Raw genomic sequence first — 23,085 nt, forward strand, 5'->3', positions numbered from 1 at the left:
ACCTCCGATAGAATAGTAAAATAAAAGGTTTTATACGTGCTATCGTAAAGTAGAAAATGGTCGACCTATAAAATAAGTATACACGTATCTGATGAGCGAGAATACTTTATTTAATGTGAACTATGCACTGTAGCAGAATGAGTACATGTACATATAATTTAATTAAGCGATATATACTTGGATTCGGAATATCATGGACTAACGCAATATAAAGAGAAAAGTGTTATAGTTTATGTATCCTCCTCCCAGACGGTTTCAGTCAAGATTGCGATGTTGTCTAATCCTCTCATCGGCGCGTATTCCAAAGTCCACATTAAATTAGTAAAAACAACTAAAATCAATGTCATCAGTGCTTAGTCTGTTCTATTACGTTTATTAATTTAAATTTTTCTACCATCAAAAGTCTAACTGTGCAACGAATTATTCAACTTACGCATCTCGCCCTGATGCAAATCTGCTATTAGTTCGGGACAAGAACTATTGCAAGGATTTATAGGAGTCAAACGAAGTTGCGTAGCTCCCCGTAATTGAGCTAGAGCTATGAGACCCGAATCTAGTTCGACCTTTTTATAACTTGGACTATTGTAATCCGAAGACATAAGGACCCAATTAAAATGTGCTGGTGAGACAGTACTTGAAAGAAAGTACGGGCGTTGATAATATTTTCTCAACACCTTCACCGCATTGATGTCACAATTTTGCCAGTGGACAAACCATTTAGCTACTTCAGGTGAATGTACCCGACGTAAAAATGCTGCCAAGTCGGACGAACCAGTTCTCAGATTTGAAGTTAAAGCACAAGGTACTGTTTCCATTAAGCGTTCGTTTTCTAAATAAAGCTGTAGATAAAATATACATCATTTATTTTGTTTAATGTACATGAAATTGTTTATCTTAGAATTATGTATTTATTTTCTCAGAATAAAGAAAAATACAATACTTTTATAAAATATATCTTCTTTTGTACTTACATGAGTGATATTATCAAACCAAAAATAATCTGTGTTCATAACTGCCCAAGAGTCCATTGCATCTGTAATAATTGCAGGTGCATCCCTACTCAAATAATTATCAACAAGATTGCGATATCTCACATCTGACAAACGATCAATGGTTTCTAGAGCTTCACAAGTCTGCAAATATAATTTTTGAAAAGATTAATGACTAGTTTCTGGAAATATTTTCAATACTTTCTGTATATCGGAATTAATCATTTATAGAAAAATAAACTGTGTGAAATACATTTTATAACATTATTTAAAGTAATATCTAAATCAATATTAATAATCGTACCACACAGTCTTCCTCTGTTATCATGTAATCGTTATAAAAAGGATTATTGATCATACAATTTTCATAGTACAAGGGTTGCCAGTTCCAAATTGGAAGAACTTTGATAAGTAAAAGACGACTGATTGCAGTAAAATGTGTTCCAACAAAATCAAGTTGGGCTGCTAGACAAGCTAAAGTTCCAAGGACAATCAGAACAAGCGTTCCACGGAAAACAAGCTGTAGCCAAGAACGTCGCATTGCAGCCACCAATGGTTGACAAATAATATCCATTTCTTCTTCTGTGAAACCAGCCTGTTGACAATATCTACAAACCAGTCATATGAAATATAATGATAATTAATTAAAATCATGTAATGTAATATAATTAATATATTAAAAATATTTTACCATGTATATAATATATAAAATACTGGTAAAAGAATAATTAGATAATGTAAAGAGTTAATAGAAGATTAATAACAAACATGTGAACAATATGTTTACATATGAACAATACAAAAATATGTCATTCTTTGGAACAAAGCTAAAAACATTAATAAGAACCAATATTATACAAATTTTAGATAGAAAAACTATATCTATATACATAAAAGAAAATTAATTTACTTGTAAAATGCATTCAACTCATCATCTATTAATCGTAGTTTTTCCGAATGTGACATTTCTTGCTGTTCTTTAACATAATTTTTGCGTAACTGTTTAACACATTTACTATTCGACATCTTCTGATTTCTATTCAATAGAAATTCCTATTGTTATTCGTTAAATTTCTATGGTTCACTGTCTGGAGCTGAAAAAACAAACCAGTTATTATCGAACAGGAATACTATCCGTACATGCGCAGATTTTCGTATTACTCCCGCGAACATATTGATTGTTTATTGCCGTTGAATATATCGCGATAAAATATGGCCAATTTTGAAGCTTGTTTATGACTATGAAAAACGTCAACGTATAGCATAAATACATAAAATACATTTCATTTACATAAAAATAAAAAGTTGCTACATATTTAAAATAAAAAAGGCATATTACAAAAGTACCTTAAATTAATTATGTATATCTAGTTAAAACAGATCTTAAAAAACAGTATTTAAAATAAAAAAAGAGCATACTAAAAGAGGCTCTACTTATCTTTCCAATGTACAAATTATTGTTATTATTTTCATATTTATCTCTTTTCGTTTTCTTTTTTGCATCAAGTTGTCCCTCCATCTGCAAATAATACGTAGTTAAGAGTTTATTATTTTTCAAATTTATATTAAACATTTTTATAAGTAACATATAATGAAGATAACTATTCAACTATAATCACTTAAGTTTTGTTCTAAATATACATATAAAAATAATTTCTTTAGTAAAAGATTGACTGCTATAATTTGTTCAAATTCAGCTTGCATATGTGTGTATGTCATTGATATCACCGATATAAAGCAGTATAGATAGAATTATTAAATATAATGATTTAATTAAGACTAGGTTTAATTAATTTATTGAAACGTTGAAATATTAGTATTATTGTTACTTTAAAGAAACTTGGTAACAATGTACAAAATAAGGTTACTTGGTACGTCTTCATTTAAAGAGTGCTATTTTAGAGATAAAAATATAAGATATAAAAACCTAATGATTAATTTTCTGCTGCAGTTGCACAAAATATAACCACAATCTATAATACTGTTACTCGAAATATTGCTTCTCTTTCTATGCTATCAGAGACTCATCAGATGTTACACAAAACATGCAGGTACTTATATATTTACTTATAATATTTTTATTCCTGTAAAGATAATGCTTCTCTCTCTTAAACTGATTTATTACACTTATTTTAAATTACAATCTGTAATCTTATAATACATATTTTTTTCTTCTGCAATGTAATTTATTTTATTTATTCTATAATAAATATTATTATAGGGATTTTGCAGAAGGAGAATTAAAGCCTTTAGCGGGAGAAATAGACAAGAAACATCTTTATCCAAAAGAACAAATAAAAAAAATGGGTGAACTGGGTTTAATGAGCATAGCAGTTCCCGAAAATGTAGGTGGAACTGGGCTTGATTATTTGGCCTATGTTATTGCAATGGAAGAAATATCTAGAGCTTGTGCCAGTACAGGTGTTATAATGAGTGTACATAATTCCCTATATTTAGGTCCTATAGAAAAATTTGGTAGTAAAAATCAGAAAGAAAAATATATCACTCCTTTTACAAATGGTAATAAGATTGGATGTTTTGCTCTTAGTGAACCAGGCAATGGTAGTGATGCAGGTGCTGCTTCTACTACTGCCAAATTAAATGGATCTAATTATATAATTAATGGTACAAAATCATGGATAACAAATGCATATGAATCGGATGCAATTATCTTGTTTGCTACAACAGACAAATCTAAAAAGCATAAAGGTATAAGTACATTCATAATTGACAAACTTACAAAAGGACTCAGTGTTGGTAAGAAAGAAGATAAATTAGGTATTCATGGAAGCAGTACCTGTTCATTAATATTTGAAGATTGTAACTTACCAAAAGAAAATATATTAGGAGAACCAGGAATGGGTTTTAAAATAGCAATGATGACTCTAGGTATGAAATAAACTAACATCCATATAAATGCAACATCTAAAAGTGTAGTAACTAAATTACATTTCTAGATGCTGGCAGAATAGGCATTGCTGCTCAAGCTTTAGGCATAGCTCAAGCATCTCTGGACTGTGCGGTTGAGTATGCAGCAAAACGACAAGCATTCGGTAATTCTATCATAAAGCTACAAATAATTCAACAAAAAATTGCTGACATGGCACTAAAATTAGAAAGTTCAAGATTATTAACATGGCGAGCAGCCGCACTTAAGGATAATAATAAACCTTATACAAAGGTATGACAAAACAAAATAATTAAGCTTAAATGTAATCAATAATTTTCTTGTTCCTGTTTAGGAAGCAGCTATGGCAAAGTTGTCGGCATCTGAAACATCTACTTTTTGTACTCATCAATGTATACAAATTTTAGGTGGTATGGGTTACGTTACTGATATGCCGGCAGAACGTCATTACAGAGATGCACGTATTACGGAAATTTATGAAGGTACATCAGAAATACAAAGACTAGTTATTGCTGCAAATATTATCAAAGAATATAATCTTAATTGAAGTATTTAGATGTAATATATATTTTTTTACTAAAACCCTTTATATGCAAGCAAAATATTTTTATATATTCCATTAATTTTTTATATATATATATCTGTTTCTTACATGAGAAAAAATCAATAAATTTTATATATTATGGTTGCAAAGTAGCTTTTTTCCTACATGAGTCAACGTCACAAAATATATACATATATATATATATATATATATATATGTAAATATCGCAAAATATTATATACATATGTATGTATGTCTGTCTATACTAATGCTGCATTATCAGTTTCTTAGTAACTTCGTAGGAATTTCTATTCGCGATTTCTACCCTGCTCGTTATGGGGTAATGGCTAATAGATCATCTATTAAAGTAAGATTAATGCATAGAGATGGTAGACACTGCTCATAATGAGATTTTATTTTAAAATCTCTACTAATATTGTAATTCGATAAGATCGCACATCATACTTAAAGACTAAATTCACAACTGAGCAGCATGAACTCTAATACTCCCTGTATTAAGACCTCAAAACTTTAATGAATATTTTGTCTAAATTGCATTTCTAAAACTATCTTAAATACTACACTATAGATCCCAGTATAACAGATAACAATATACATATAATTTGTGCAAACGACAATTACGGTTTTCCAACTATATTCTTACCGAATTCTTTCTTTGCTTTTGCATAAGCAAACATGTTGGATATGACATTTAAATTCCATTTGTTGTACAGAGATCTATTGGAATGCAAAGAAATATATAAGTGTATGTAACATTTCAATCAGAATTTCATTGTATGCCTCTTTTTATATACAATAGTGCACTCTTTCAGTGTTTGCCGACTTTCACATTGACATAGTTTTTTCTTCTTTCATATATATGTATATCTGTATATCAATTCAGTTATTTTATATAATTATTTTCATATTTTTCACAAATAATATGTTAGTACAATAATTAAAATTGATTTAATTAAAGTTTATCAAGTTGGTCCTAATTTTGATGCATAGATTTTCTTTTAATTCCTTAATTAGAAGCAAGAAACGTAAGCAAAGCACAATTATTATAATTTACTAATCATTTGTCATTTTGTCTATTCCTAATTGTAATATTGAATGTTAGTAAATTATCACAAAATCAATTGTCATTCATAGAACTGCTAAAATAGTTTTGTTTAATTTTTCTGATTATTACATACTATATAATTGAGCTTGAAAAACCTCAGGCCATGTTATATAAACTTATTAAAACAATGGTTATATAAATATAGTGATATTTCTCTTGACTTCAAACCATAACATAATGAATCTAAAACACAAATCGCGAACTGTCATTGGACTCACAATCTTTGTGTCAAACGTTCTTATTTGTGTTATGCAGCAAGCATTCCGAACGACTTATTTATAAATTTTAATATCGAACTACTATGGTGTTAAATAACAATTACATTTTTTCCACCTATATTGATTTTTATCGAACTGTACTCTTTTCTTGGATATTTTATACATCATATAAGTTGAACTGATCTGTGTATCAGCTCTCTCTCTCTTATTATTGGCTATATTATAATCTTTGACTGTAGATACATTTATCTAAAACGCTTGTAAATGTAAATAAATTAAAATCATAAGTAATTGTAGTAGACACAGAATCTAGACACTTAAATTCTGGAAATTGTCCCGATCCTGCAGGATCGCCTATGACAAAACATATGTGAGTGTATTTCTATAGGTATGCATATGTATCTGAGACATATAAGGAAATTGATTTAACCATTCGTAATAGAAGCTATCAAAGCCTCAATCATCAGCTCGCATACCCCTTACTTCTCCTTGATCTCTTTGCTGAAAAATTTAAAGATTGTTTGCAATTAAGTGTGAGGTATAAATTGCAGTAATTTAAAGTGAAAAAGTTACTTACTCTATCTAATTCTTCTTTTGTGCTTTCCTCAATTGCTCTAATATCTTCCATAGTTAAACCATACCAACGATCTATCCAACAAAAGACTTGCCTATGGAAGTTAGTAAAAAGACGCCTTTCTGCTTTTTGTATAAAGTTTTCAACACGACTTTGTAGACCAAACCATTTAAATTCACAAGTGACTAACTTATAGCATGTCATTACAGGTTGAACATTATTCTTCCAATCTTTACCTATAAGAGGACCCCGACCTGTTTTCACAGATTTAAATTTGGTTGGGTCCTCATCCTCTTTGTAATCAGTACTTGCAATTGGATCATTTGCAATATCTATATGTATTACTTCTCTTATCTTTAATTTATCAGGAGGTAATTCATGAACCTATTAATTAGAAAATAATAATATAATATATAAAAAACAAAATGAATTATTTTTTTTAATTTTTATACACACATTATGTTGATTTCCAACATCATCAATGTGAAATGATTCGATCATAATTACAAAGTGTTCTTTCATATATCCAGGATTCTGTACAAAAGATAATAATAGATCAAAATACACATCAGAAAATCATTAGGAATATTTTTGTGAACAAATTGTACTTACAGTAATGACCGTTTTGCAATAAGGATAAGCATTCCAAGCTTCCTCATGAATTTCTAAGGAATTCTTTGGCAGCATAATGCGAATAAAAGCAGGCACTTTACTAGCTAAATGATAAATCTTGTATGTATATTGACCTGAAGAATATTTGCCACCAAGCAAAGGATAATTTGTGAATGGCTCATTTTTTAGTACTTGTATACCCTCTCCTCCTCCAGTATTATTTTTGCTAGCTTCTGCTACAGAATACAGCTGAGCCACTTGATACTGCCATAAAGTAAATCACATTTTATAATAGATATCATAAAGACAGTAAAAAATGTATTTTAATAACAAAAATGTATAAAATAAAAAATAACACCTAATTACCTAAAAGTATAACTTGTCTTACAAGAAAACTGTAACGTCTATAATTTATTTATTAAATAAAATATTATTAAATTATAATAACTTTAAATAATTCTTTTCCCTCATAAAGTATAAAAGTAAAACAAGCTTAATAAACATATGTTACCAGATAATTAAAGACTAGACTAAGGTAATTGGGCAGAAGAAAAGATTTGTTACATCACAAAATTAAGTAACAATAAATATAATAATGAAATCAGCATGATCTGGTAACATTTGTCATATACACTGGAATAAAGATTCAAAACAACATTCAAAATAGTTACGTGCTTCTAAATAAGTATTAATTAAATGATTTGAATTTTTCCTAATGACATAGTAATGATGTAAAAGCTAATTTGAATTGTTTCTTTTTCCATAGTAATAACACATTTCAAAATGGGTCATTATAATAAGACCTTGCTATTCATTAAATACATACCTCTTTCACATTAAGAGGTAAAGTGACACGGCTGAAACAAAGAGAAATAAATTATATTTGTGTTCAATTAAATAATAAGTAAAAAGATGACTACATATTTATGAGCAACGACCTTGAGTACACTTAAGTATGATATTAAGTACTATACACTAAGTATCGAAAACCAAACGATAGATAATAACGTATGACGAATGAATATCTTTTGAAACGTTACTCATCAGTTAAAATGATATTTTCATCACATATTAAAATTTTGTCCGTATGGATGGCAAGGGATGAAAGTACATCCCTCTTTACCCCTCCAATCCCACCCGCCGTTAAAGATTAGTAACCATATCTCCAAGAATTGCTTTTAAATGTTCGACGACTACTTCCTTATCGCGCGATGTGTTAAATTAACAGCGAAAAATCTCGAAAAAACTTACAATTCTTTGATGAGCATTTTAACAAGCAGAGCACATGGGCTTCAGTAATTTCAGTGCGACCACACAGAACCACCCTTGCTTCAGCAAATTCACTCGTGTTATCTCTCAACCCGCAGTCATACGCATACAACGGCGTCGACTTCTCAACCGACTGCCACACACTCGTATTACCGACCAGACACACTGCTACAGCCACTAAAGAGCACACATACTTGCGCACACGAGTGCATTGAATTTCCCCACTCTTATCTCACAGACACTTTGCAAATGACGTCATGCTTACATGCACCTTAGTTCGCATGCGCATTTATCATCTATCAGTTTACAATAATTTTATCTGGGGATTTTGTATAGAAATATACAAATAAAAATATGGGAACAATTACTAGATATATCATTTATTAATTTATTACCTATTGTTAGTGAATCATATATTTAATTTACAGTTCCTGTTTGATTCAATTTAGAATATATTTAAATACATTATGAACATATATATGTATGTATATATGAATGAAATTTGAAATTAAAAAGCTACAAAATTCACCATGACTTTCATGAAAATTGAATATAAAGGAATACGGGATATATAAATAGGACATTATATTTAAATCGAATAAATATTCAATTAAGGATTATAATTTACAGTTTATAGCTTCTAATATAATAATTAAGTTATGCAGTAGGATTAATTACATAATGACATAATAATAGATATTGGAATAAGGTAACGTATCGTGAATTTTAATATCACATGTATTACAAAACACAATATATTATAATTTTTAACAGTATAATTCGTATCAATGAACAAGTTGTACAACCATTATAAATATTGTTTGCTGAATAAATTGTTAAAAGTAAAAAATATATTTCTATATATAAAAAGATATTTCTATATGATTAATATATTAAAATTTTATAAGTAGATAATTTTTTCTTATATACGTCTTAAAAATAAAAGAGCTGTTTTGATTGGTTGATTTTTATCTGGATATTAAGGGACATTTTTACAGAAATTGTTAAAAGATATAATCATTAACTTTGAAAGTTACAACTTAATTTTTCATTAAGAATATATTTATAAATCTATACGATATAGGTTATGCAATAATCGAATCTATGACACATAAGTTTCAAAATTTCTCTATGCAAGTATTTATAACTGTATAACAAATTAAAAGGTTATTCTATATATTCAGTTTTCAAAATAATATTAGATTGCGCGTACATGCAAATTTCGCATCAAAAGTAAGTTTTATATATTTGTATTAAATGTTGTTTCATAATGACATATTTGGTTATAAAATGTATATTGTGCATAGATGTTACATATCATGTAACATTCGTTGGCTCATTTTAGAATCGACTGTAATCGACGAGTCCGATTGATCGATATGGTTTGGTGTGTGTGACGAAATGTACTTGGATGACAGCGCGTATACTGACGCGCCTAAGAATATTTGGTTTAGGGTAAATGAAAAGATGGAATAGTCGTTTGAAAGTTAGAAGAGGGATTGAGTAACATGTACGCATATTTTTTCGCGAGGTGTGCTCATTGGTGGACTATTATAATTATCAATCGAGTTTCGTTGTTACATGTTATATAGAAGATAAGTACGTCAAATGTATGGTGGCTTGTGAGTGCAAAGAAGACGAAACGCGTGGGAAGATTAGAAAAGCTGGAGAAGCTACGTTTCGAAAAAGCGGACATATAACCAAACAAATTGAAGAAAAAGAAAGACTGAAAGTAAGCGTTTCAAGATTCAAATCAGAATGGACGAATGTATGCTGAATGATTTGTTAGAATGCTCGGTATGTCTCGAGCGATTAGATACATCGAGCAAAGTACTTCCCTGTCAACATACCTTTTGCAAGAAATGTTTAGAAGAGATAGTTAGCACTCACCGCGAATTACGCTGCCCTGAATGTCGCATTTTGGTTGATGCTAAAGTGGATGACCTGCCTCCTAATGTATTGCTAATGCGTATTTTAGAAGGAATGCGAAATGCAGCTCCTAAATCTACGAAATCTATAACTAAAAGCAACGCAGGACCTCAAAGACTGTTTGGTGGTCACCAAGTTACTTCGACTCCTATTGTAACTACTAGTCCTACTCCTGTTGCTTTCACAAATGAACCAGTTCGGCATGGTAATGCAACGGCAAAACAACTTCAATTACACAATCAAACATATGGCCGAGCAATCTATGATTATGTGTCCAAAGTTCCAGGGTAAGTTTATAATCTCCGTGAAAATCAAGTTAGTATTTATTCAAACAGTATTTTATTAATTGTTTCATATTTTAGAGACTTGTCATTTAAAAAAGGTGACATTGTTATCCTTCGTAAGAAAATTGATAATAATTGGTGTTTTGGAGAGAGTGCTAGTAGTCATGGAGTTTTTCCTTTATCTTATGTTCAGGTATATTAAAATATATTTTATAGTTTAATATAAAGATATAAAAAGTATTTAGTATTTAATGTAATGTTTTATTTATATAGGTAATCACACCATTAACACCAGATGTTCCTCAGTGCAAAGCTTTGTATGATTTTAGAATGACTAATGATGATGAAGATGGCTGTCTTACATTTAATAAGGTATGTGAATATCTATATATTTAATATTCAATAATAATTTAATATTAAATTTTTTATTTTTATTTTGTAACAAGTATTGTAAAAATAACATCAATAATATTTTTAAATGACTTTACAGGGTGAAATTATTAGTGTTATTAGAAGAGTTGATGAAAATTGGGCAGAAGGAAAACTTTTGGATAGAATTGGCATCTTCCCATTGGCTTTTGTAGAACTAAATAGTGTGGCAAGAGCTTTAATGAAACTATCAACGAAGTAATTTTTATGATTTTGTCCTTAAAAATAAAGTTTAAGTATAGAAATTAGAATCAATAATTAAATAGTGATATTGGTATTATGCGTGATTGTTTGAATATGATAATGTTTTCTTTAAATAGTGCTCAACCAGGTCCATCAAGAGTAGCACCTCCTACTCCCACTAATGAAGAAACCACGCTCTTAATACCGACTGATCATTCGCGTAATTTACAAACAAGTCAACCTCGACCTCAACTTGTACAGGTATTATAAGTAGAATTAATTTAATTTATTATTATATTATTACATACCATTACATACAATAAATTTATATTAATTTTTGAACATTTCAAAATGCCAAAAATATCTTTAACAAAGCTTACCAATTTCTTACATTTTATCAACAGAATACAGTTTTACCAGTTTCTGACTCCATTTCAAATGTATCATCAGGAGGTAGTTCTTCAACTACTACTCCAAACACCCCTAATAGTTCAACTACATCTAGTAGCTCTAGTACTGCTCCAAGTAGTCCCAGTAGCCCAGCAACATCTCCTCCTGCAGTTGGAAATAGACATAATGTTAAGCGTCACAGTTTCACTGCTGTTAACACTGGCCATCAAGCTCATCCACATCACAGACACAGTGCTGAAATACTTAGTCCTGCAGTAGACAATGCCATTGGCAGCAGTACTAACAATTGCAGTAATGATTCATTTTCTTCACTACAGGTAAAAAAGTTTATTTAACAGCAACATGATTAAAAATTTTACAAACTTTATGTTTATAACAGTAAATTTTTATTTTCATTTCTCAGACAAGTACCAGCATTGCAGATCATAATCTTCGTCATAGGCGAAGCGGTAGCAGTGATCTTGCTCTTGCACAGTCGTCACAGAGTTCGTCTGCCACAACCGGAAATACTCATTTACCAGCTGCATACATAGCTCTGTATCCATATAAACCGCAGAAAGCGGATGAACTTGAATTACGAAAAGGTGGCGTTTATATGGTAACAGAACGATGTCAAGATGGATGGTTTAAAGGAACTTCTAATCGTACACAAAAGTGTGGAGTCTTTCCTGGAAATTATGTTACGCTTGCTAAGTATATGAAATACTTACAATAGGAATACACAATATAATTTCTTGATTTTAAATAATTCTATTTTCGTAGGTGTCAACGTGGCTTGTGTCGAGGTTCACCAAATACAGGACAGCATCAAAACTTTCCATCTTCAACGAGTCAAAATAATACCGAGTCACGGATAACTACTACTTATACCAAGAATAAAGGAGCTACTCCTCAACCTTATAATGCACGTACATTGTTACCACCAGAATTGCCACCACGTGCTATTAGTCCATCTTTTATGGTATCATCGTCTTGGCATGGGCAAAGCCAAACACAAAGTCAAGAAAACAGTCCGCCTCGATATAAGGAACAAAATTCAGCAAATCCTCTTGGACGTAGCCACAGTGCTGTTATGTCATCGAATATTTGTACGTAATGATTTTATAGAAAACATTATATTAGAATATACATGAGATTGCTTCTTGTTTTAGCATCTCCTGGAAAACAGGTTACTTTACCACAGTCATTAATGACTACAACTACAGTTACTGGTGTTAGCAACAGTGGAACTGTTGTTACTGGTGCCACTTCTTCCATAATGAATGAAGTAAACAAAAGCCCAAATAGTGTTCTACATGCAGTAGCTTCACCTTCTTCTACCGCATCTGTTTCTGTGCCTAAAAACACTGAAAAGGTATAAGCTTATCTTTCCATAATATATGATATTTGTTTTCTTATTATACAAACATAGACATATAAATGAAACATACATATATATTTTCGAACTACAGCAGAAGGAAAAGAAGGATAAATGTGTTTCTTTAATGCGCCGGTTAACGAATATTAAGAAATCAAAATCACCACCACCTACTACATATTCCATGGATAACCCTGTTTTTGAAGATGGCAATTCCATCAATCCAGTACATGTTCGGTAAGCTTCTTTTTATTGCAGTAACAAAAAGCCATGCTTTATATAAGTATGATAGCGTATTTGAATATACAAATTTAAGGAAAATAAAATAATTTTTGCATAAAATAATGATTTGCATGTTCGTGGCGTAATGAACATATTTGTTTAACAGTTTGCATGCACTGTTATCCAAAATTGTTTATGTTTTTGTGTACAATGTAAAATGTATGTAATTATGTATATGTATTTTTGTTATGTGTTGTATAATTGTTGAATTCACTGTATAATTGCAATGTTTATACATATATAGGAAAAAAATAGTAAATTAATTGTACATTGTGCAAAATAGTTAAAACTCTTAGATTGTTTTTTTTTTACTGTTTACCATATTTTTTAACACAATATGAGCTGCACGTGTTGAATTATTTGTCTAATTCCACACGGGGGGGTTGGGCGGATATATTTAAAATTAGATCAGGATCTTGCCCAAGTCAGTTGCTACAAGTGGGAGCTACACAGGAATTAAATGCTTCAAACAACCATCATCGTTTGTGTCCAGGCTCTGTCCAAGGACATGTCACATCTTCACAAAGACTAAAATACAAGGAGAGACCATCTTTACCGGTCTCGATCCTCCAGAGGTTAGTTATTGAAATTATATGTCTGACAAATAAAGTGACTGAAAATTAACATCTACAGTAAAATGTATTTATCTTGATATATTTGTCCAGCTCATATAGAAAACGGAAATTGTATTTAGTCTTTTATAATAAAATATGTACGTAATAATTGTGTGATGCATATGTTTAACTGAATTAACATTTGCAATTAGATGTATAATAATGCTATATATACATATAGGTAAGTATGATGATAAATATTGCAAAAATTAGAAAATATGTGTTACAAATGCTTGATTATGTTGATGGCATTAAAATATATTTCATTCCTATTTTTCAGTTGCGTTTTCGTAGTTGTTATTATTCTTTCAAATTATGGATTTTATCAAACATTTGCTTGTTGATTGAGTATGTGTGCATTTAATGCATAATCATTACATAAAGTTAACGAATTTCTTGAAACTATTACAATTCTACTTTTATTTTTATCATTAATATTCACAGATCTAACGAATCGGGTGGAATGGCATGTACACCGATGGGAAATCATCACCGTAAGAGTAACTCATTAGATGCTGGTATGGGAAAACAAACGAAGCAACAACCCACACGCGAACGGTAAAAATTATCACTTAAATCATTTTGCATTTTTATTTTTTATCTAATTATTAATATTTTTTTCCTTCAGCGAGCGAGTATACAGATTTCGTTGTATTGTGCCATATCCACCTAATAGCGAGTTTGAACTTGAACTTCGAGTAGGAGATATTATTTATGTGCACAAAAAACGCGATGATGGCTGGTACAAAGGCACTCAACAAAGAACTGGTCGTACAGGCCTTTTCCCGGCAAGTTTCGTCGAAGCTTTCTGAGATACAGCGCAAAACCATTTCGTATTAGAAACTTGTATATAATACTGCACGAGCTGATGGTGACATATTGCACACCAATTTTCAGGTTTATTAAAGGTATAATCATTAATATGAAGGTAAGTGTACTAAATGTACTAAATAGTACAGTAAACATATACTTGTATGTTACATGTAGTATGTTTATATGGTTTTATTATGATTATAACATAAAGAATTTTTTTAATTATGCAATGAATGAAATATAGTGAAATTGTCCAAAATGGATACTGCCGTTGATATTATATTCAACAGAAATTATTAAAGCAATTAAGGAAGTAAGAGATTATATTACAACAATACTGCCATTTGAACAAACATAATTACAGAAAAATGTATTATTACTGTCTTTTTTTACTAATACAAGATCAGTTTCATAATTCATCATAGAGGTCTATGAAATTATTTTATTTACATTTTAAGTTTTTGTTCACGTATAGTAATATTTTAAGATCAGATAATTTGAATTTTCATGAAGCTTAAATTATTATTAAATATATTATCGCATACTTTTTTTGCAATTTTATACAAGCAATTGTTGCTTAAATACCAGTTTGAAAAAAAATAACGGGATTACTGTTAAGATTTTGTTTAATTTCTTTGAATTGTTGCATTTAAAAAATTTATATGATATATTTTATGATGTTATTGAAGTTGTATGAACATAAAAAATTATATCATTTTTTATATTAGTATGATCAGCTTTGACAAACGTTTCCTTTTATAGACATTTTTCTTAGAAAAATATAGTAATTCGTATCATATAGAAAAATGTAAAACATTTCACTATGAAGTGTGTCTTATATTGTATATTAATATATCTTTTTTTTATGTAAAAATATACATATGTGAGATTATGTAATGATTTCAAATTTTACGATGTTGGTTTTGCTAAATATATGATTGGCTATATCAGACTGGCCTATATTTCCGCATAATTGTAGACATTTAGTTAAATAGATTTTAACAAAAAAGGTGAACTATAACATTAATACTTGTAGTAACATCAATTGTATATCTGTACTGTACAACTGAATGTGTATGTTTTTCTTATTTACGAGGTATTTAAACATTCAAACACAGTAAGAAATTATTAAGGTGAATTAATGAGCTTCCCAAGGCTGAATAATAATCAATATTTGGTTAAATTTGTTATTTTCCTGTAGGAGATGCTATGCTAATATGAATTATGTATAAACATCTGCCGAAAACATTTTTTTATTAACGTTATTTTATCATTTTTAATTATATTCATTTCAAAACAATGTTTATCATTCATAGAATAAGTCTGATTGCGTGTTATTTTTCTATATATGTTATAATTTATTTAATTTATGTATCTGTGTCAAGAACATTATAAAAAAGTGTTTTATAAATCTTTATTATTGTACTGGTGTATTCAGTGGAAACAACATCAAGGTCATGAAATCAGTCAGGCGTTAAATTACGTTTACGCGTGTTTCGAATGCTAAAATAACAATTTGAGTCACATATATAGAAATAAGAAGTTCGAATTGAATTCAAAATCATACGATATAAACTCAGAATTATGTTTTTCTTTGTAATATATTTAACAAAATATATATTATGCAGTTTGAGAAGCAGATTCTAAAAATACATAATTTATTACCTTTTATACAGTGCAATGATTCTTGCTGATTATATAAAATGCTACTACATGAACCTGTGTCACCTTTTAATATTTTAATATATGACCTCGTTATATCGTTTCTACTGACTACATATATGTATATGTGCATAGCACATACAGACGCACATACAATATATGAATAGGGTAACAGAGGAAGAAATAACGAAAATATTTGATTTAGTGATTCAAAAATCACTAAGAATATAAAATTTAAATCTACTAAATTTTAGAAACATAGTTTTAGACTTATGGAGAAAATACTGACTATAAAAATTTCATATGTGTTTGTTTTTCTAATATATAAATTACCTTCTCTCTTCCTCTGATGTTATAAAAAATATATCTTCGTATTTAGTAGTATACACCATATAAAATGTATTTATATGTAGGTGTTTTATATAACATGGAATTAAGTAACTTATTAGTAGCGATAATATCTTATAAAACAAATAATACTTCATTATGGCAGGTAAATTTCAAATAGTAATGCAAACAGTAATAATATACATTGATGTATGTGGTAATGAAAATATTGAAATTTACAAATGATATGATTTGTTGAACTTTATTCATTTTTAATTTAAAGCGTAATTTGAATTACATTCTGAAATAAGTACAGTAATATGAATATAGTTTAGAATTGTAAATAAAATACGACTCAAAAAAAAAATTAAACTCAGTTTTCATGCCATATGATTATTTTATAAACTAAAATTGAGAGCAGTAGAATGTTATTTAAAATTCATATCTTGCATCCAAGTTTAAGTAATTTATACATATAGTAATCAAGTGTTTCTCAATAATTGTTAAATTTGATATAATATTTTTGTCTTCCTTTCAAAATAATAACTATATTTGATTGTTGTTTACTAATTGCCTAGTATTTAGTCATTTTTATTTTAAAATAAAATTATATTATATCAAATTTATCTTCATATTATGCTCCGTATCATAGAATTAACATTTAAGTAACATTTAAGTTAAATATAAAAAGTATAATAAAAAAGCACTATATGCTACTGAAAAATGTATTTATGAGTGATTTCTTCCCTATGGTAGCATTGTATTTTACTACTTTTCAATACTTACAAATTTTACTGTTATATTTCATATGATAATTTAATTATATTAATATCACTAAAATATGATAAGAAATACAAATCACATTTAAAACACTAATAATAATATCATTATACTATTTTAATATATATTCATATTTGATTATTAAAAAATATTATTAAAATAGAAAAAATTGTTTTTTACAGATTAAATTTGTAAAAAAATAGATAAAGTTTTTACCGCTTATTATGTCCAAAGTTAACAATAACAGTTCAAGATAATTTATTAATATCCCAATGGCAATAAATTACATAAAGTTTATGTTATTATGAATTATGAAGTATAGAATATGAAATAAATTTGAATTATATGAATTTTTTATGTTAAAAATACTTTCGAAAATATCAATGTGTACAAGTCAATAATTTATTGTAAAATTCATTTTTTTTTTTTAAATGATCTGACATTGACCAAGCTATATAATTGTGGGAGAATACATATGTGATTCAGTGTGTAGCCGCGGCTGTCCAATGATTGTTAATTATTAAGCGAGTGTAAGTTCTCTTTTCTCCAACTCTTCTTTTAACATATATATTAATAAAATCCAGTTAGAATAAAATTTTTCAAAATTAAAACTTAATAATTAATTACAGTAATTGACATAATCTTATTATTCTTATCTACGTTTTTCGATGTTTGTAATTTAATTAAATATATCAATGTGACATTAAATTGTTTTATAGACATTAAGAATTATTTCAAACTTCTATTTCTTCTCAAAATAAGCAACATTATTACATATGAACTATGACATTGAATATTACATTTCAATTATTTTAAATACGCAAATTACGATCTACATAAATTACACAAGTGCAGGTATACATTTACGCATGTGTGTATACGCAAGAAAAATGTGGACTTTAAACTTTAAAACAAATGAAAAGAAGATATATGTGTATATCCACATACAGGGTGTTAATTTGAAAACATAAATGACATTTGATATTCGCGGTTAGTAACCGATTTGCATGTATTCATATATGCATTGAATAAAAGAGAATCAGATCAAAGAAACACAAGCAATTTAGTATACTGGCAAAAGATAATGTCAGATGGGTCAATTGCTTTTAAGTTAAGGTCAGGTTGTATTTTGTCTTTTAGTCACTTCTATTGATATACATATAATACAAAACAATAGTAAAATAATTAAAATGTATATAAGACAAACATTCTATAACTGCTAACCTCTAATTTTTAGATATGTTGTAATTAAATATATATTTCATACTATACACATTTTCATTAACCTAATTAAAGTCTTAATTCGCTTTTATAAACTATTTAACAAATTAAAAAGTTTCAATATTGTATTACTATTATTAGAAATCTCCATCAAATCTCTGGACTACAGCATAAAGTGTATTTTAATTAGCAATAATGATAGTTGGGAGGATGTTATTACCTACTCTTGCCAGAACAAGATTGACTTCCTATGCAAGACCACAATTGTTAAAGCAGAGACAAGATTTGGTAATATTTACTCATTACTTTCTTGATTTACTTCTATAACATTCTATATTTTAATAAATTTTCTTTTCTTAGACTTTATTTCTATTAGTATGTAAATTATCAAACTATCATATTACAAAAAATATTGAATATATTTCACAAAATAATGTAATTAGAAATGGTACAGCTGTACAGAATTTTAATAACGAGGAGAATAAACCTCTATTAGTTTTACTTAGTTGGTTGTTACCAAAACGTAAACATGTTCTGAAATATGCAGATTTGTATTTGGAACAAGGGTTTGATGTCGTGATAGTATCAATTACTCCTTGGCAACTATTATGGCCCACAAAAGGATCTAGGGTAAATACATGAAATATAAACTATAATACGTGTTATATTAATATTCATAACATATAATTTAATTTGTAAAAGTTTTCTTTTAGCTGGTTGCAGCAGACTTGATAGAGTTTTTGATAAAACATCAGAATTATCAACAAATACTATTGCATGGATTTTCAGTAGCTGGATATATGTGGGGAGAAGTATTGGATTTAATGCAGAATGACCCTAAAAAGTGTAACAATATAATTGATAGGATTGTTGGTCAAGTATGGGATAGTTTGGCTGATGTGAGTGAATTAACAATAGGTGCACCACGTGCTATGTTTCCAAGAAATGAAATGCTACAAAATATGTGCCAGAAGTATTTAGAGTAAGTTTATTTTTAATATTAATTTCATTTATATTTCCTAAAATATTTCAATTTGAATTATATGCACTAAAACAATTTACACAGATATCATATGAAAACTTTTTATAAACCATCTACTCAGTATTATATAAGATCTAGTCAATTGTTTCATACAAATTTAGTGCATAGTCCAGCATTATTTTTTATTAGTAAAACAGACCCAGTGGGTTCATTAACAAGTAATCTAAGAGTGAAAGAAAGCTGGGATTCTTTGGGTGTAAAGGTAAGATGTGTAAATGTAAAAAATAATCACAGGTATGTAAATTACAAAATAGTAGAGAAATATTTATATTCTTTTCAGATTTATGTTAAGATATTTGAAAATTCCCCACATGTTGAACATTATCGTAAATACCCAAAAGAATATGTTGCAGAACTGTATGCGTTTTTGAATAAATTAAATTTGATGCAAAATAAAAAGAAAATGGCACAATTTTAAATGTGCCATATGACGTCTTATTACTTATATTCTTAAAAGATATTCAAAACAGTATATTTACGAAATATGTAGTTCTTTAATATAGATTTTGATACAAATTTTTATATATAAATCAAAGCAAGTTATTTATAATCAATTGAAACTTTTTAACCAGTCTCAGCTGTGAACTTCATCATCTGTAAGTAAAAACACATGTTTCTGTGCAATAATATAAAAAGTATAATCAATTTTATAGCAAGAAACAAAGAAGTGTTCATTTAAACAGGTATAGTAAAAGGAAAGAGGTACTTTGTGAACTACATATTTTATAATAGTTTTAAACTTATTTGATGAATTCCGTCTTTAGCAATCATATGTACATGAATACTTATTTTTTTTTTTACAGTAACTATTTTTTAACCATGATGCTAATTGCAACTTATACAGTAAGCAAGAAAAATGTGTGTTTTATGCATTGAATGTTAGTATGCCATTACAAAAATGGTTATTCGTAATATGTTACTTATTATACAATGTATACTTTTAAATACAAAAAAATTTGAGTTAATTAAATTTTATTTCTATAATGCAGATTTTCATCAGTTTTTTGTTTCTTCTTTAATTTATCACGTTTTTTTTGTTCTAATATTTCCTCAATCTCATCCGGATCCTTCCCTTCTAGAATAAGTTTCTTGCGTTTATTGATCATTTTTTTGCCATAAAAGTCCATCTCGTCTAATTTCATTTCCGCTTCTCGCTTAGCAACAGATATTTGTGTCAAAATTGTAACTATTTCCTTATCTAAATACAAAAAAAGTTATATTAATATATTCTGTGTACATTTCTTTTGTAAAATAGTAGAGCTAAAAATGTATTACCGTTAACTTTATATTCTGTAAGTTTTGTACCAATAGCATTTTCAATTGCGTGTAATAATTTAATATCATGTGGAGTTATTAGGGTAATTGCCATGCCATTTTTGCCTGCCCTAGCTGTTCTTCCAACTCTATGAATGTACTCTTTTGTTACATTTGGTATAATATGATTTATAACTAACTCAACTGTAGGAATATCTAAACCTCTTGCTGCGACATCTGTAGCTATTAAAATTTTTGCATGATTGGACTTAAATTGAGTAAGTGCAGCAAGACGATCTTTTTGTTTTATCATTGCATGTAGGGCTACATTTTTAAATCCAACGTCATTTAATGTCATGGATAATACTTGACAATGTCTAAAAAATACAATGTACAACAAAGCATTAAGAATGTTTATGTCTATATCAAGTATTATATGTATACAATTTCACTTTACTTGCAAGTATCTGTAAATATCATTATAGACCCATCTTTATTACTTGCTCTGAAGGTTCTAATTGCTTCTACTAAAAAGGAATCACGTACATCACTTGGACAAAGTACGTAACGTTGATCAAGTTCTTTTACTGTTGCTACACCAAACTCATCTTTAGATTCCCATATAAAAGCCTTTAAAAATAATTTCAGCTCTATGTTCATTCTACTATTCCTTGTTCATTTTTTCAAATATTTACAGAATTTTATAATACCTTACTGGATGCTATGTGTTTCACTTTGTCAAGGGTATCTGTCATTGTTGCACTAAAAAGAAGCATTTGCTTCCGTTTAGGTAAAGCCTCAAATATAGTTTTTAACTGATCATCAAAGTGACCTTCTAAAAGTCTATCAGCTTCATCTAAAACTAAAAATTTAATTTGCTTTAAAGAAAATGTATTACAACTTTCAAGGTGGTCTGCTAAACGTCCTGGAGTTGCAACAACTATATGTGGATGTTTTGATAACTCTAGCCCTTGTACAACCATATCCATTCCACCAACAATTACACATTTTTTTAAACCAATAGATTTTCCTATTGCTGAAAATTGATCTGCAATCTGTAAAGAAAAGATTTTATCAAAAATAAAAAAGAAACAAATATAAATATCTGTTTTAAAAGGTTAAAGTGTTTAATATACTTGGAAAGCAAGTTCTCTAGTTGGTGTTAGAACAAGTGCAAATATGCCATATGGATCTTCAGATAATTTTTGTAATATAGGAAGTGCAAAGGCAAGTGTTTTACCACTGCCAGTTTTTGCACAACCAATACAATCATCACCAGCTAGAATTTTTGGGATACAATTTTTCTGGATTGATGTAGGACATTTTAAACCTACAATAAATAATAATAACATAACAATTTTCTTTATCTTTCAAGCCCATTATTTAAATTCTTACCCATAAAATTACATTGTTGAACAAGCCATGAACTTAAATTTAATGCAGCAAATGACATGGTTGTTTTTGACTTTTGTATAGGTTAACACGTGGAATGCTTTGATTAATAGAACATAATGGTTTTGTAAAAGTTAATTTTAATAAAGATTCAATTTAAATAAGGAATATATTATTAACGGATAGAATTATTTATTATAAAATGAGTTACATTTCATTAAATAATTTTATATATGCGCTCTAAAAGATATTTTTAGAAGGTATATTACACAAGGGACTAAACCACTCAAACGATTCTCCTGTTTGATTAGTGCTTGATTAAATGCAATATACATTAGTTTATTATTTTTTTATCTTATAACATTTTACAATTAACTTAATAGTATTAGTAAGAATATTAATTTAATCTCTATATTAACATCAATATTTTTAGTATTAATTATTATTATGATTAGTACTAATAATAATAATGTAATCGGTAGCAAGTACACGTGTACTAGTCTTAAATTTCATTTTTGGAACGAGTAGTTTCCGCTACATGTTCTTATAAACACCAATTTTATTAGTACATTTTGAGAGTAGATAGAATAAAATAAAAATCATGGGATTGTATGTTTTTATACTTACGAGTATTTTTAAAATAATAGATTTTCATAAATCATTAATAAAGTTAATAAAATAAGTATCCTGTATCTCGTCTGTCTAGAGCCTAGAGCGGTATTTAATCTTTTCATGATGCGGCACCTTGTTTGTCATATTATTTACGTGTTATACATTCACAATTTTTAGTAATGCAAAATTATTATTTTATTATTATGTATTAAATATTAATAAATATTATTTATTAAATATTATTGTTTTTTAA

At 28.4% G+C, this 23,085-nt stretch overlaps 6 protein-coding genes across 16 annotated transcripts; 3 read left to right on the forward strand and 3 right to left on the reverse strand.

Moving 5' to 3' along the window:
• Nucleotides 1–89: 89 nt before the first annotated feature.
• Nucleotides 90–2,042, reverse strand: LOC126868252 (uncharacterized). The gene is made up of 5 exons (XM_050623537.1): nucleotides 1,900–2,042; nucleotides 1,294–1,597; nucleotides 972–1,133; nucleotides 434–839; nucleotides 90–331 (listed from the first exon to the last, which is right to left on the reverse strand). Exons 1-5 carry the CDS (start codon nucleotides 2,013–2,015, stop codon nucleotides 231–233), a joined length of 1,089 nt encoding a protein of 362 aa, XP_050479494.1. The 5' UTR covers nucleotides 2,016–2,042; the 3' UTR covers nucleotides 90–230.
• A 669-nt stretch (nucleotides 2,043–2,711) lies between these two features.
• On the forward strand, nucleotides 2,712–4,590 carry LOC126868248 (short-chain specific acyl-CoA dehydrogenase, mitochondrial). Its single transcript, XM_050623532.1, has 5 exons — nucleotides 2,712–2,860; nucleotides 2,941–3,040; nucleotides 3,211–3,878; nucleotides 3,947–4,170; nucleotides 4,232–4,590. Exons 1-5 carry the CDS (start codon nucleotides 2,839–2,841, stop codon nucleotides 4,442–4,444), a joined length of 1,227 nt encoding a protein of 408 aa, XP_050479489.1. The 5' UTR covers nucleotides 2,712–2,838; the 3' UTR covers nucleotides 4,445–4,590.
• Nucleotides 4,591–4,828: 238 nt separating this feature from the next.
• Nucleotides 4,829–8,438, reverse strand: LOC126868258 (phosphatidylinositol transfer protein alpha isoform). Its single transcript, XM_050623543.1, has 6 exons — nucleotides 8,223–8,438; nucleotides 7,798–7,828; nucleotides 6,972–7,235; nucleotides 6,816–6,893; nucleotides 6,363–6,743; nucleotides 4,829–6,286 (listed from the first exon to the last, which is right to left on the reverse strand). The coding sequence occupies exons 1-6, from the start codon at nucleotides 8,237–8,239 to the stop codon at nucleotides 6,242–6,244; spliced, it is 816 nt and encodes a 271-aa protein (XP_050479500.1). The 5' UTR covers nucleotides 8,240–8,438; the 3' UTR covers nucleotides 4,829–6,241.
• Nucleotides 8,439–9,335: 897 nt separating this feature from the next.
• On the forward strand, nucleotides 9,336–16,907 carry LOC126868191 (E3 ubiquitin-protein ligase SH3RF3-like). 4 transcript variants are annotated; one of them, XM_050623416.1, is made up of 15 exons: nucleotides 9,336–9,473; nucleotides 9,586–9,972; nucleotides 10,219–10,456; nucleotides 10,532–10,646; nucleotides 10,727–10,825; nucleotides 10,944–11,080; nucleotides 11,203–11,326; nucleotides 11,470–11,793; nucleotides 11,880–12,169; nucleotides 12,239–12,564; nucleotides 12,628–12,830; nucleotides 12,928–13,070; nucleotides 13,523–13,690; nucleotides 14,174–14,287; nucleotides 14,358–16,907. In XM_050623416.1, exons 3-15 carry the CDS (start codon nucleotides 10,224–10,226, stop codon nucleotides 14,539–14,541), a joined length of 2,460 nt encoding a protein of 819 aa, XP_050479373.1. In that variant the 5' UTR covers nucleotides 9,336–9,473; nucleotides 9,586–9,972; nucleotides 10,219–10,223; the 3' UTR covers nucleotides 14,542–16,907. The 4 variants fall into 4 exon arrangements, 3 of the variants coding, with proteins under 3 accessions (XP_050479373.1, XP_050479370.1, XP_050479372.1); XM_050623413.1 differs by having other exon boundaries at nucleotides 9,586–10,456; XR_007690547.1 differs by having other exon boundaries at nucleotides 9,340–9,473; nucleotides 9,586–10,456; nucleotides 13,609–13,690; nucleotides 14,358–14,392.
• Nucleotides 16,908–17,692: 785 nt separating this feature from the next.
• LOC126868205 (transmembrane protein 53) lies at nucleotides 17,693–20,562 on the forward strand. 7 transcript variants are annotated; one of them, XM_050623458.1, is made up of 6 exons: nucleotides 17,861–18,427; nucleotides 18,549–18,820; nucleotides 19,080–19,162; nucleotides 19,246–19,514; nucleotides 19,599–19,776; nucleotides 19,855–20,562. In XM_050623458.1, exons 1-6 carry the CDS (start codon nucleotides 18,396–18,398, stop codon nucleotides 19,990–19,992), a joined length of 972 nt encoding a protein of 323 aa, XP_050479415.1. In that variant the 5' UTR covers nucleotides 17,861–18,395; the 3' UTR covers nucleotides 19,993–20,562. The 7 variants fall into 7 exon arrangements, with proteins under 7 accessions (XP_050479413.1, XP_050479411.1, XP_050479417.1 ...); XM_050623459.1 differs by having other exon boundaries at nucleotides 17,870–18,427; nucleotides 18,674–18,820; nucleotides 18,893–19,162; XM_050623456.1 differs by lacking the exon at nucleotides 17,861–18,427 and adding an exon at nucleotides 17,693–17,841 and having other exon boundaries at nucleotides 18,674–18,820; nucleotides 18,893–19,162; nucleotides 19,599–20,562.
• Nucleotides 20,530–22,984, reverse strand: LOC126868201 (probable ATP-dependent RNA helicase DDX49). Of its 2 annotated transcripts, none has more exons than XM_050623447.1 (6): nucleotides 22,848–22,984; nucleotides 21,965–22,158; nucleotides 21,539–21,883; nucleotides 21,286–21,458; nucleotides 20,850–21,205; nucleotides 20,530–20,772 (listed from the first exon to the last, which is right to left on the reverse strand). In XM_050623447.1, the coding sequence occupies exons 1-6, from the start codon at nucleotides 22,873–22,875 to the stop codon at nucleotides 20,540–20,542; spliced, it is 1,329 nt and encodes a 442-aa protein (XP_050479404.1). In that variant the 5' UTR covers nucleotides 22,876–22,984; the 3' UTR covers nucleotides 20,530–20,539. The 2 variants fall into 2 exon arrangements, with proteins under 2 accessions (XP_050479404.1, XP_050479402.1); XM_050623445.1 differs by lacking the exon at nucleotides 22,848–22,984 and adding an exon at nucleotides 22,224–22,809.
• Between the last annotated feature and the right edge of the window lie 101 nt (nucleotides 22,985–23,085).

Source organism: Bombus huntii, chromosome 8, assembly GCF_024542735.1.
Source record: "Bombus huntii isolate Logan2020A chromosome 8, iyBomHunt1.1, whole genome shotgun sequence".
Lineage (NCBI taxonomy): Eukaryota > Metazoa > Arthropoda > Insecta > Hymenoptera > Apidae > Bombus > Bombus huntii.

Coding starts and splice junctions, on each gene's coding strand:
- LOC126868252 (XM_050623537.1), bottom strand. CDS start 2,015: ATGTCGAATAGTAAATGTGTTAAACAGTTACGCAAAAATTATGTTAAA. Junction 1,598..1,899: donor GAGTTGAATGCATTTTACAA/GTAAATTAATTT, acceptor ACTGGTTTGTAG/ATATTGTCAACAGGCTGGTT. Junction 840..971: donor GGTTTGATAATATCACTCAT/GTAAGTACAAAA, acceptor TTTTATCTACAG/CTTTATTTAGAAAACGAACG.
- LOC126868248 (XM_050623532.1), top strand. CDS start 2,839: ATGTACAAAATAAGGTTACTTG. Junction 2,861..2,940: donor GTACAAAATAAGGTTACTTG/GTACGTCTTCAT, acceptor TTTCTGCTGCAG/TTGCACAAAATATAACCACA. Junction 4,171..4,231: donor ATAATAAACCTTATACAAAG/GTATGACAAAAC, acceptor GTTCCTGTTTAG/GAAGCAGCTATGGCAAAGTT.
- LOC126868258 (XM_050623543.1), bottom strand. Junction 7,236..7,797: donor TACCTCTTAATGTGAAAGAG/GTATGTATTTAA, acceptor ACTTTATGGCAG/TATCAAGTGGCTCAGCTGTA. Junction 6,287..6,362: donor CAAAAGAAGAATTAGATAGA/GTAAGTAACTTT, acceptor TAAATTTTTCAG/CAAAGAGATCAAGGAGAAGT.
- LOC126868191 (XM_050623413.1), top strand. CDS start 9,999: ATGGACGAATGTATGCTGAATGATTTGTTAGAATGCTCGGTATGTCTC. Junction 10,457..10,531: donor TATGTGTCCAAAGTTCCAGG/GTAAGTTTATAA, acceptor TTCATATTTTAG/AGACTTGTCATTTAAAAAAG. Junction 11,327..11,469: donor CTCGACCTCAACTTGTACAG/GTATTATAAGTA, acceptor TTTTATCAACAG/AATACAGTTTTACCAGTTTC.
- LOC126868205 (XM_050623454.1), top strand. CDS start 18,396: ATGTCAGATGGGTCAATTGCTTTTAAGTTAAG. Junction 19,163..19,245: donor GGCCCACAAAAGGATCTAGG/GTAAATACATGA, acceptor GTTTTCTTTTAG/CTGGTTGCAGCAGACTTGAT. Junction 19,515..19,598: donor ATGTGCCAGAAGTATTTAGA/GTAAGTTTATTT, acceptor CAATTTACACAG/ATATCATATGAAAACTTTTT.
- LOC126868201 (XM_050623445.1), bottom strand. CDS start 22,281: ATGTCATTTGCTGCATTAAATTTAAGTTCATGGCTTGTTCAACAATGT. Junction 21,459..21,538: donor AACACATAGCATCCAGTAAG/GTATTATAAAAT, acceptor TTATTTTTAAAG/GCTTTTATATGGGAATCTAA. Junction 20,773..20,849: donor TACAGAATATAAAGTTAACG/GTAATACATTTT, acceptor TTTTGTATTTAG/ATAAGGAAATAGTTACAATT.